Below are 13,362 nucleotides of genomic sequence, written 5' to 3'. Positions count from 1 at the left end.
AGATCTAAAGCTACTTTATATAAACTGGTCAAATCTGGACTAGAAGAGCAAAGTCGGTTGCTGATATTATTTCAGTATTATGTCTTGTCGGTCATTGTTTTCCTTTGCCGTTTTGGCTCTTTGAAGCAATAAATAATTTTGCTTAACCAAAAATACATACATATTTTTGTTGCATCCTTTTACCTGAGCAAAGCTGCGATTTAACACATTCACAACTGTATTTAAACAGAGCGTCTACGTACTTTTCCTCCCCGCCGACTCTCTCTCTCTGGTGGGTGGAGCTCGGGCCCCAGGTTCGTCCTTTCTTCTTGTTGGCCGTCAGATCCTCCTTCTTGCACACAGCACTGCGGCCCCACGTCTTGCTGCCGTCGCTCGGTGTCACTGAGGGACAGAGCAAACATTCATAAAACTACATGTCTGCTATATTTATCCTCACCTAAATAATGTGTGTTTGCGCTCACGTCTAATGGCTCTCAGTCGGGGTATGACCCCCGGGCTGGCGGGAGGGGTGGTGCTCTCGCTCCCCTGGGTCTTCCTCTTGTCCACGCTGGGTGACGCCTGCACCGTGATCTTATGCTCAAAGCCTGCAAAGACAGAAATATACCAAAGATTAACTTTAAATTGTGAGCTTAAATACAAATCATTTGTGGAGAGTATTCCAACGTTATGCTTTGTTGCTTGGTATTTTTATCTGTAGTTACTTAGAACAAATGTAATAAGACTGTTTAAATGTGTGGCAAGATTGCAAGTCAATAATAACACAAAACTGCACTGCTTTGTAAGTCTTTGTGAGTGTGACAATGGCTGGAAATCCTCTGTGATGCACCACAGCCTCTCTTTGGTGAATACGAGTTGTTATAATGAGGATGGAACTATTGCCTCTGTGGACTTCCTATAATACTTCGAGATCCTTTAAATCCTCTAGTATCACTCTGTAAAGCAAATCCAGGTAAAATAAGGTGTCTCTTCTTTGTATGTTGTTGATTTGATTGTTGGTGATGTTACGGAGCACTTTGTTGTAAAATGATTGTCTGTAGTTGCCAAATCTTTTCCTTTCTGGTGAATTTATTTGAATTTCCAAAAGGACAACAACCAAAATTGACTCTCACTTTCTAATGAAGGCTGACAGTTCTTAAAAACACAAGTCATGCAAGTTTCCTCAAACATGTCATGCATGAAAACTGAGATATAATACAATCACCAACAGCACATGTAATGTGGATTTCCTTGGTCCTGCTCTAGTTTTGGACAATTAGTCCTTTAATCTATTTGCTGATGGGCAGAAAGTAAAATATTTTCTAATTTTGACAGTCAGTTCATGTTAATTTAGGCATTTATTGATTAAAACTATCCCAAATTTGCAGGTTACAGCTACTAACCAGCAACAGTGCCTTGACAAAGGTGCAAATAGAATAAATAGGCTGGCTGTTGAATGTACAATAAAAATCTGATGCTTGCCACGGTAGTGACACAATTAGAAGAAAGGCAACTATACATTAGGTCGCTACCATTTAAAAAGTCACCAAGACTGAAATGCTGATGATTCAAAGAAATCACTTAAAGTTAAGTTAATCGTTATCCTCTCAAACTAACTCTCTATAAAATCAAAGAGCTCTCTGGCTTTACACTCTACATGAACATTGATAGTGTCGTCCAGTCTTTTGGAACAGTCTGTGTCCTACATTTCCAACCTGGAAAAGCCCCAATGTAACAGTAAGTGGCATCAAACTGGGAGCTCTGCCAGCTCTGTGCACCTGATTCATCAAAACAAAACCCTCAGACTGCTGCAGCTCCTCCTTCCACCCACCAGAGGGCAGACTGATGCAGTTGCTGTCTCTGCCCAGCTTCAGTAGCCTGCTCTTCTTGAAGTGGCCCTTCCTCTTCTTGACGCTGGGCTTCTCCTGGTACATCTGGTGGATGATGATGTTCAGCTCTCGCTCCACGATGTCGATCTCCCTCTCGGCCAGCTCCTGCTCCCTCCTCCTCAGCTGCTCCTCCTGCTCCCTCTGCTCCTCGGCGGCTCGAGCCAACGCCTCCTCCCATGATCTCAGCTCCTGCAGAGAGGCGAGGAAGAAGAGGAGGAAGAGGAGGAGAGGTTACAGGCATAGCAGCACCTCTTTTGACACCTTGCTTGGCATTAGGCCCGTTGCTAAGGTAATACTAATTTGCAGAAACACCTCTGACAGACATGACATGGTGAGATTCCTCCCACCTCAGTATGAAATGTGGCTTTTTCACCTGCAAGCACGGTTCTGCTTGAATAAATAAAGTCTAATGAAAGGCAGAAAAGGAGAAAATAATCCTCACACATACCTGCTCAGTTAAATATACTGACAGTTTCTTTAATGGCGTTGTATTATCTACAATCTTCAAAGGCTGTTGTCAATTTGGAAAAACTGAATTTCTCTGATATCGCAATATTCACCCTAAGAATCTCAAAACCTGTTGGCAAGCTGAGTATGTTTTCTGTTAAAAATAACCAAAATTAGAACATTTATCGGAGCCAGAAACCGCAAAAATAGAAAGAATATTGGATTGTCAGCTTTCTTTCACGAACTACTCACCTGTGACATGCAGTTCTGTCCAGAAAACTGATGAAATCTAAGTTATTCATTAGAATCACCTTATTCTACAGAACTAATTTGAAAATTCACCCCAAAAATCTGTTTGCTCTAACCAGACTCTGTAAAAAACTAAAAATTCTATGCTCTTTGGCACAGCTGACAAGCTATGAGTGACCTAACTGCAGCCAGCAGTTACATTGAAAAACTTCTGGTATTTCTCGGCTGACCTTTGGGTGGTGTGTGCACAGAGCAGATCAGAGTCAACATGGAATCAAATTAAAAAATATAAGTAGTAAAATATCTACAGTGTGTTTTTCCCAGTATTGGTAACACCTATGGGCACTTGGAAAATTTTTGTTTTGTTTTGTTTTATTTTTTTTCTAAATTGGCAAAATAAATAATCAAGAAAAATTAACTTTCTAGTTTTTTTGTTTGTTTGTTTGTTTGTTTGTTTTTTTAATGACATTATATCTTTGTGAGACTGACCAAAAGAGATGTTTGAGTGGTCTCTATTTCTAGCCATGTTTGTGCTGTTTCCATAGAGGTGTTGGATTTTATATTACAGTAAAAAATGAGCCGACAGCGAAAGGAGCAACACACACCTAGAAACTACTTAGAGCTCAGAGGGTTAAAGTCAGAATATAATAGCAGATTGCTGAGCCCCTTATGAGCATCCACACACAATGCAGTCGACGTAATCCATTTTATACGAGGGCTGTTTTATTGTGTCTTTCCAGGTGAAAGAGTTATGACCTGACTGGATTTGTGTTTACACATTTCTTACCTTCTCTTTGGCCCTGAGCTCGTCAAACATCTGCTGGATCTCCAGCCTCCAGTCTTCTTGTAAGGAGTGAAAAGACTCCAGAGGCATCTGAAACATGGCCGACTGCTCGATGGCAAGCAGTCGCCTCAGGATGTTGGTGAAGGGGGGCCTGCCGTGAGGGTTTGGGCTCCAGCACTCTGAGGGACAAGAGACCAGAGGGACAGGGGTTCAAGTGACCGAATAACAAACTGTTAGTGGTGTTAGTGCTGTGTTTTATGTATTTTAGAGCTTCAATCAGATGTTACACAGCAGTACATGTACAATTACAAGCAAACATGTAAGATAAAATGCATTACTATTGTACATTTGTGTTGTGGAGGTCATTACTGTACATTACACTCACTGAGCAGAAGCTCCTCTTGTCCTTACAAAAAGTTCATTCAACCTCTATAACAAAAGATGTCATCAAAAATCTGTAAATTAACTGTAACAATACACCTCTCTATTTGTATTTTGTGTATTTTTGTATGACTGCAACAAACAAAATGGGAAGAACTACTCTAATTGTAGTTATGTTTTAATTTACAGTATAAGGAAAGAGAAATATGATGCATTCAAGTGTTCATTCACTAAACACCAGTTCAGACTGAGCTAGTTTCCAACACTCTGCCTAGGAGACAGAGAGCGTTTCAGCAGGGACTAGTGGAAAAAGGAGAAGACTTTTCTGTTTGTCTAAGTCTGAAAAATATAGTTCCTTTTGTTTTTCAGGTGCAGTCATTTCTAGAAACAGTTGGGCTGTTTTTGCAAGGGATGCACGGTATCGGCATCATCATCTGTATTGGCCAATAAAGGCTTTAAATGAGCATCAGCCCAAAATGAACAGGCAGATAATGTCTGTCAGGCAAAAAGTTTACAATTTACTGTGAATGTGATCGATAATAAGATTTATGGTTTATTTTGCATGCAAGTTACAGGAGTTTTCTTATGTTGCCTAGTGACTGAGTACATTTGACAAGTATTGCATGTTATATACGTTATAATATGTTAACTCCACTATACGAGACACCTGATGTTCTCTGTCAAATGGAAAAAATACGTGCATATATCAGCCATGACGATCGGCTTAAAATGAAAATATCAGCATATCAGATATCAGCAGAAATCCAACAACATGCATCCCCAGCTTCTACCACACATGACTCAAACATGAGCAAACAGCGCTTTTGTTAGGGACTATTTTGGGCTGAGGATTAAGACACATTTGATGCTTGAGTGAGAATTTGCAGCAGCAGGATGAATCTATGTGTTAACTGTAATGCAACACTGCGGCTTGTTATTTTGGACAACAATAGCGCTCTGCACAAAGAAACCAATTATATTAAGCCTAAATTATACAGGTAGTAATTGATTGTAAAATAAATGCAGTTTTGGTTTGACAACAAAAGCAAAATATCACCATCTGCATTAATATCATAAATGAGTGAATCAAGTTTAGAAACAGTCGAATTATCAGTACAATACAAAGACGGCCAAACCATGAACCGCGGTGTGGATATATTTTTCTTTCTTTTTTTTTTTTTTTTAATTTCTGGCAGTAGAGGCAGCAACAGGAGAAGTGGAAGAGAGCAAGATGGGACAGCATATGGCGACCATCGTGAGCCAAACCCTGGCTGACAGTGTTGCAGAAACATGCCGCACACCTACAATAATCTGCTGAGCCACAAACTGATCAACGCTGTCTGTCCAACACTAAACCACAACACAGCCGTCTCCTAAAACTCTGACACAATTCGGCGTAAAAAAAAAAAAAAAGAGAGAGAGAGAGAGAAGTACCGACAAAGCAGGTCTAGCACAAAAACGCAGCTTCTCGCAGGTACCATTTGTTTATTAGCCGAACTAAATTACCATGAAATGTGTGTGAATAAAGTTGGAGGGAGAGGAGATGAAAGTGAGCTGATGACAGGAGTAAACAGAGTGTAGAGAGCAGTGAGGGATGACAAAGGGGAGATTAACGGATGAACATGGATAAGATGAAGTGGAGTGAGAGGGGGGGGATGAGGAGGAAAAGAGCTTTAGGAGCAGAGAGGGAGGGAGGTGGAGGGAAGTTTGCTGCTGGGATGACAGTTTGAGTAACAGCTCTATCTTTTTCGCGCTCTCTTTTTTTTTTTTTGTATTAGACGTAAACCCTGGTCTGCAGCTTACCCATCCACAAAAAAAAAAAAGTAGCTTGGGAATAAGCACATGAGGGCAATTTGGATATAAGGTAAGTGTGTGTTCAAACAGAGATGACCTGAACTGTGAAACAAGAGCCGGTTAATACTCTGCCACTGTTAACGTAGATTATTTGCAAGGTGAAAAGGAGAAATGTGGCCCAGGGGAGCTCAGGCGGGAGGATGTATAAAAAGCAACTTAATGAAACGGTTCAGACGGTCTTCATCCGTTTTAACTCTTTGTGCACTTTTTAGCTCCCAGATGCAGAATTAAAAAGAAAAAAAAAAGGGTTTAAAATAAGCCACTGTAACCTCAAAAATTCAAGAAAGGTTACGTCATCTTAAAGTCAGTGGATGTGAACAACGGCATGGAGTGTTTGGAATGTGGGTATCATCTACAACATGTTTAACCCCCTGAGTCCCAAGTCATTTTTGCTCCTGTCATATTTTTTACTCACTTTTACTCAATTTTTGTAATATGACTGTTAGACCAAGATTAATCACTAATGTTGTCTCGGTTCGGACAAAGAGGAGAACATTTTTTATTTTTTACAGAATCTGGTTCGAGCGAATGGCTAATTTTTGGCAAATTTCTAAATCAGACATGTAGAGTAAAGTGGTTTTGTTGAAATATCATGATTTTAAGCTTATATTTATTATTATTTACTTTTCCTGACTGATCCATTAATCACACATGAATAGTTAAAGAAAAGTGAAAGTCTGACATTTTTTTCTGTTTTGACAGTTGCTGCATCTGATAAATTGTGTCATTTTAGTGATTTTTTTAAAAAGACAACATGCCTTTCAAACCTGCTGATGGGTTTTGGGTTGTTCAGAGGGTTAAAGTTGTATTTGATGATTGAAGCACAATATAATGGGACAAAAAAAAAAAGAAGAAACAAACACAAATGAAGATCCTGAAAGTTTACTACAGAGACACAAGTGAAAGGAAGTCGCACCAATCACAAAACAGTCAGTGTTACTCTCATTAGTTCTGGCAACAGAAGCACTAACTCAGCCTCTTGGGATCTAACTATCACCAAGTGTCCAGGCAGTCGCCTCCTTACCTCCCAGTAGTTGAGCAAAAGGTTCAGGGCAGGTTGAAGGGATGGGAAGCGTCAGCTTGTTCATGGCGACACCATAAGCTACCGCCAGCGCGTCGATCTCCCGGTAAGGAACCTCTCCGGTCAGCAGCTCCCAGAGCAACACACCAAAACTGTGAGCAGAGAAGACAGAAAGGAGAAAACACTGTTAAAGCATTTTTTGGTTTTATGTTTTTGACTCACATCCACCGCAAAATATCACCTCTGAAAAAACACAGGGGGTCACAATCTCCACCTACATTTAGCCACCTGTTATTAGCGATCACACATTCAGGCTTACGTCATGTAATAGAGGTTGACTCATCTTCATTATAACTGAGCTGTTTCCTGATAAACATTACAAGCTTTAGTTGTGAACATGCCAGTAAGTGAACATTGCACTGAGATGTTTTTTTAATCAAACATTGTCAACATCGAGTGACTCATTTGCAGACAGGAAGTAAACAAATTAAACATCTTTTGTATTTTTTGTTGCATCTTTACTTTGTTTTTCTGATGTAACCCTGTTTGCAGGTGTGATCTCTGGATATTTATACATCTGGTCGGCCACAACATCAAAACCACTGACAGGAGAAGTGAATCACATTGATTAACTCGATGCAGTGGCACCTGTCAAGGACATATTGGGCAGCAAGTGAGCAGTCGCTTCTTGAAGTTGATGAGTTGGAAACAGGAAAAATGAGCAGCGAGAGGATCTGAGGAGCTTTGACAACGACCATACTGTGATAGTTAGATGAATGGCTTAGAGCATTTCCAAAATGACAAGCCTTCCTGGTATGCAGTGGTTTGTACCTACAGAAAGTGGTCCAAACAAGGACAACTGGTGAACCACCGATAGGGTCACGGGTGCCTGAAGGCTCACTGATGCACGTGAGAAATGATGTTGGCCCATGTGGTCTGATGCCACAAAGGTTGCTGTAGCAGAAATTGCTGAAAAACTCAATGCTGGCTACGATACAAAGATGTCAGAACACACAAAGCATCACCCTGTGAGGCAGCAGACCTGTCAGAGGACCCATGCTGACCCCTGTCATCTGCCCAAAGCACCTAAAATAGGCATGTGAGCGTCAGAGCTGGACTGTGGAGTCAGGTACATGTGAGCTGTTTGCCTGGGGAAGGGATGGCAGCCTGATGTATGATGGAAAGAAGTCGACAAAGACAGTGTGATACTCTTTGACACGTACCATCTTGCTAAAGACTGTTGCAGACCTTCATAGTCAGAGTGTTCCCTGATTGCAGTGGCCTCTTTCAGAAGGTTAATGCTTCCTGCCACAGTGCAAACATTGTTCTGGGATGGTTTGATGTCAAGGTGTTGATTTGGCCTCAACATTGTCTAGTTCTTAATCTGATACAGTGTCTATGGGATGTGCTGGAAAACCAAGTCATGGAGGCCCTACCTCACAAACAGGACTTAAAGGATCTGATGCCAACATCTTGGTGCCCGATACCACAGGACACCTTCGGAGGTTTTTGGAGTCCAGGCCTCGATGGGTCAGGACTATTTTGGTGGCACAAGGGGCCTAACGTGATATTAAGTGGATGGTTTTAAAGTTGTGGCCAGTCTTTGTATCATATATGAGTAGAAAGCAACACGAACACCACTTCCTTCTCCTCTGCAGCGCAGAGAATCCAGTTCTCAAAGCATCCAGCATACTGATAACAATCCTACACACATTTATCACCTGCTTGATGAAGCTCATTGTGACCGACATGTCGACTCCTTTAATAAATCAATGTAGACATGATACATGTGCAGGAGCCGACATTTTTTCAATAAGTTTGATCTCTGTGAACATAAATATATATTCTAATCCTGAATTTTCTAGATTTAAACCCTTCACTGCTCATTGATGTTCTTTTCTGCCTTAAATTATTTTAAAGCATTTGTGTCATTTACGTAGCAATCGTAACATAATGCTAGTTTAAAGTACTTGTCAGGTAGGTTGTTAAAGCATCTCAAAGAACTTCTCAGTGTCTTCTGTCTCTTTATGTGACCATAGATTGACACCATGATGTGGCTGTAAGTTTGTCGTCTGCTGCAGAAGGAATTTGGGGCAATAAGCACACCTCCTTGATGGTGATGAGTGATCTACCAACAACCTTTACAATCATGAATCTAGGAAATCTCAGCTGCAGACAGATTCACTCCTAACAACCTACATGTAGAGAGGTTTCTGTCTGCATAAATCAGGTAGCACTCAGTGCTGTACCTCCACACGTCGCTGCTCTTGGAGAAGAGCGACAGCTTGATGACCTCCGGGGCCATCCAGGCGTACGTCCCTGCAGCGCTCATCTTGGTGGTCTGGTGCCACTCTCTGGCCAGACCAAAGTCGGTGATCTTCAGGGTTTTCCCGCACAGGTCGTCCCGTTCCACAGGCTGCAGGATGAGGACTGAAGAAGACGAGGAGGAAGAGGATGGAGAGCAAACAGAGAAAGAGAACAGTTTGTGTTAAAAGGCAATACTGTGAAACACACAGTAGGTATCAGACAGAAACACACAATTACAAATACACTGGAAAACTGCTTTTGAGACTTTTAAATATGTAAATGCTCTCTGACGAGACATCAAAGAAAAGAAAATAGGAGAGAGAAAAAGAAGAAGCACAGACAGAAAACTGAGATCTGGAGCCATGAATAATTACAGAATAAATCCTGTTTTGAGAATGTAGAAGTGAATGCACATCATACAAACCAGAACTGAAACAATTAGTATTCTTCCTATGAACTACTCGTTTTATTTTTATTTTCTTAAAGGTGATTATTTGCTCCTTTGCTAAGTTCTTTATATTGTTACGTTGAATTTCTTCAGGTTTTGGACTTTTGGTCAAACAAAACAAACAATTTGATAATATCAAATGGAGCTTTGAGGAATTCTGGTGGATAGTTTTCCCTGTTTGGAACCAACGATTAATCAGTACTCATGGTGGACTGTAACTAAATCTATTTACCCAAGTACTGCACTTCATTACAAATCTAAATTATTTGTACATCGTTTGATTTATTTAAAATTTGTGCAACTTCCTACTTCTATTCCACGACATCTCAGACATCAACTGCAGGTATCATCCTGTCAGTGGCCACACACTTGACATGGATTTCGTCTCCGCTTCAGCTTTCTACATTTTACTGATCTTAAAATCCTCTTCGCTACGGAAAACAACAACCAAACAACAACCTCCAAGCAGCAAACCTACCACAAAATATCAAGATTGGTTAAGGATTTATGTCGTGCACTAACCCAGCCTGGCAAGTTTTTTTCTTTAAATTATCCATTTTAATGACAGTGCTGATCTTCCTGTGTACAAATGCAGCAACAAAACAATTCCAGTGTCACTATTTTGAGGGGACACCATTGCTGCATCCTGGGCTTAGCTCTGCCCAGCACAATTGGGATTTTTTTGGTAAAGAAATACAAACATGCCAGAGCATGTATGACTTTCCAAGAGCAAAGGATAATGTGTTGCACTGAGTACATTTTGTGCTGCAGAATGATCTGACTATGCAAGATTTTGAATGTACTGTACGCAGTTCACAGGACAAAAACCCAACAAACATGATGATGTTTTAGAATATGATGCATTAAAATGACCTCTCATCATGTAAAATAGTTCAAATTAGTACAACTTTACACATCTACTGCACCAAAATGCAAACTATACATTAGGCAGCAGTAATATTAACCCAAAAACCTAATATATAATTTTACTTCAAGAAGATTTTGCACATAATCCTTACTCGTTTTTACTTAAATAATGTTTTAAATGTTGGACTTTTCCTTGTCGTGGAGTACTTTCACGCAAATGCTTCTACCACTGAGCAGTTAATAGAGAAAATAATAAGCAAATTATTGATAACAAAAGTATTAATTGGTCACAGCCCTAATACAAACATCAGAATTGAACAGGAGAGATAAGGAAATCATGCTGTCGATTATTCTAAAAGGTCTTTTTTTTTCAAATTGTATGACAAAATTGAGGATTTTTAGAAAGATGCTCAGTTTTTATATGCAGAAGGACATTCGTATGCATTAATCAGGAAGGAAAAAAAGCTCAAAACTAAAACTGTTTCACAGTAAAAAACAAGTTCAATGACAGAGCCATGTTTGCAGTGCAGGTGTGGTCGGACCTGTGTGCTGTTCAGATTTCTGCTAGACAGAGCGACTGTGAGCTCCGCTCCAGAAGTACAGTTTCTGTACAGCCATGACCTTGTTTATGTGCGACTTTCACCTCATCTCTGTCTCTGTGTGTCTCTGTTTCTCTCCCGTGTACGACTTCCTCCTTCATTTCCGTGAGAGGCCTGGCTATGGAAATATTTGGAGTGTACACAGTTCGCTGGGAGCCAGGTGGGGGTTGCGCTCCGTCTCTCTCTCACTTATCTACAGGTGTATGCAAAGGGTGGTGAAACAAGGCGACACACACAACAGCGTCTTTGTTTACACACACATGCACTCCTGCACACACACACGCACACGCACAGAAAAAGCTTTCACGTGATAAAGGTGTGCCTCTGTCTGCTCTGTTCTGTCCACAAGCTCGCCAGGAGGCCAGTTTCAGTGATAAAGAATTGATCTCAGGCTGCTCTGGAGATATTTTCATAGTCAGGCAATGCTGGGAGATGAATTCAAATACTTTACTTTAGAAACGCTGAGTAAACACTCCACTTTAGAGTGTTATTTTATGATACAAAGATATATATAGTAGAAATTGAAGTATTTAGACGACATTTGAATCGTGTTTGAGCCCTCTGTTGTCTACCAACATCATATTCTTCTTATATGTTGACAATAATTCACTCTGTTGCACTAATAATTCATATTGTACTGTAGCTCCATAACCGTCTATTGCAGGGGTGAGCAATCCTGGTTCTCGAGGGCCACAATCCTGCATGTTTTAGATGTTTCTCTCTTCCAACACACCCGATTCAAATGATCGGGATCGTTATCAGGCTTGCAGCGCTTGATGATGAGCTGCTCATTTTGTCTTTACCACTGTCATATATGCTTTGTGATGTTGTCAAGGAATGTTTGTACTGTGTTTCTCAATAATAAAAATAAAGCTCAAAAAAAAAAAAGAATAAATGACTTATTTTTGGGAGAAATTAGTTATAAAGTGATGTTAATGAAGCATCAGCATTTTACTTGTAGATTTTGGTGAAGTTTCCTAACCGAATGGGAGGTCACAGGTAAGGATTGTCGAAAGGCTGTCAGGATGTTAAAAACCCTACAATTCTTTCTGTATTATTCTGTATCTAGCTCTGATAAATGGTGTTATTTGGGCAACTATTTTTTTAAAGACAACATGCTTTTGAAGTCGTTCATCTATAACTGATGTTTTACACCGTTAAGCAGACTCATCTAAAAAAAATAAATTTAAAAAAAATGCCATTTTAAATTAACTGCGAACATGAACAATGAGTAGAATAAAACTAAACTTTACTTCAAAATACATAACACGGGGACACTAAAGTAAATAAGTCCTCAGTGTTTGAGAAAAGTTCTTGAGTGAGAAGCTACTCTCCATCACTATATTTAGATAATGTGACTGTTTCTTGCCTACAGAGGAAGAAGTTGCTGACGGCAATAAAAGTCGCTATTGTCCCCCAGCAGTCTCTTCTATTCTGACAGCGTCTTCTCTGTGAGGGACAGCTGTCTCCTCAGGGTTAACTGTGTCTCTGAGAAGCAAAAGATGGAGCCAGACAGAAAGAACAAGAGATTGGAAAGTGTTTGCATGCTCAGATCTCAGATGGGTGTGTCGTCCTCCACAGTCCACAAATACTGAACACATCCATGCAGGGAAAGGACATGTTGCATGTAGGTGGAGGGTGGAAACAGGGAGCCTGATAGAGACGCAGGAAAACACACAGAAACTGATTGCAAGCATGTTTACAGAAACTGAGCGTGTGAGCGAAGCAGCACTTCCACCTGCTCCCTCTCCGGCTCTGATGTGATTATAACATCATGGGCCTACTTTCACACCTCAAGACAGCGCTGCTTTTCCACACCACCCGCACGTGTTCAGTCAACCTGCCACAGGTTTTTTTTCCTACAGCCAGCGATTCGTCTATACATCAAACACAAAGATCAACACGTTCATGTTTCAGCTGCAACACAGAAACATGAAATGCAGCGATACACAAACACCCGCGAGGGCGTGGGAAGCATCACAGCACATTTTATCACAGCGAAGGGAGGAAAAAAAAAGTCCTCAAGGAGAGTGTGGCTTTTACACAATGCAGTGCCAGCGCTGTTGGAAATGCTACCTCAAAATAGTCACATGAGACACTGCTTACAAGCCTTCTCCAGCAACATGAATTATGTGAAATATCACAGGTCTGGATGTGTCACTGATTGCGACTTCATTAACATAAACATACTGTGAGAGTTCAGTACTACAGCATAGTCTGATTATTTATAATTTTACAATTAATGAGCAAGAAAAACAGCAGCTGTACAGTTTCAAAGATTGTTTCCCGGTTCTAACACAGAAATGACCTATTTCTGTTTACATGCAAAGTTCATCTGTCCTCCACTGAGAGCTCACTGTGCAAAACTGATGTCAGTGAAACTTATTAGTGACCTCACCTGTGCCACGGCCGCTACCTACAGAGAGCGTCTAAACAAATGTAAAGCTAGCAGACGGACAAGAACCTCAGAATCTATAATCTTTAGCAGTTATGGGGACGTCAGTGTAAAGGATTGTTGTCACTCAAGCATGTTCACAAAG

General features: G+C 40.6%; 1 protein-coding gene across 1 annotated transcript in view; it reads right to left on the bottom strand.

Annotated features, from left to right (window-relative positions):
* Positions 1–9,025, bottom strand: part of map3k10 (mitogen-activated protein kinase kinase kinase 10) — a 16,129-nt gene extending 7,104 nt beyond the window's left edge. The window contains exons 1-6 of the mRNA XM_008282514.1: positions 8,851–9,025; positions 6,605–6,753; positions 3,349–3,524; positions 1,808–2,054; positions 462–584; positions 243–381 (exon numbers count right to left, since the gene is read on the bottom strand). Coding sequence (XP_008280736.1) covers positions 243–381; positions 462–584; positions 1,808–2,054; positions 3,349–3,524; positions 6,605–6,753; positions 8,851–8,933 — 917 coding nt within the window. The 5' untranslated portion in view covers positions 8,934–9,025. The remainder of the gene's footprint in view (positions 1–242; positions 382–461; positions 585–1,807; positions 2,055–3,348; positions 3,525–6,604; positions 6,754–8,850) is intronic.
* Positions 9,026–13,362: the final 4,337 nt, after the last annotated feature.

This window comes from Stegastes partitus, unplaced genomic scaffold (genome assembly GCF_000690725.1).
Source record: "Stegastes partitus isolate 25-593 unplaced genomic scaffold, Stegastes_partitus-1.0.2 Scaffold275, whole genome shotgun sequence".
Classification (NCBI taxonomy): Eukaryota; Metazoa; Chordata; class Actinopteri; family Pomacentridae; genus Stegastes; species Stegastes partitus.
This window is presented reverse-complemented; position numbering and strand designations above follow the sequence as displayed.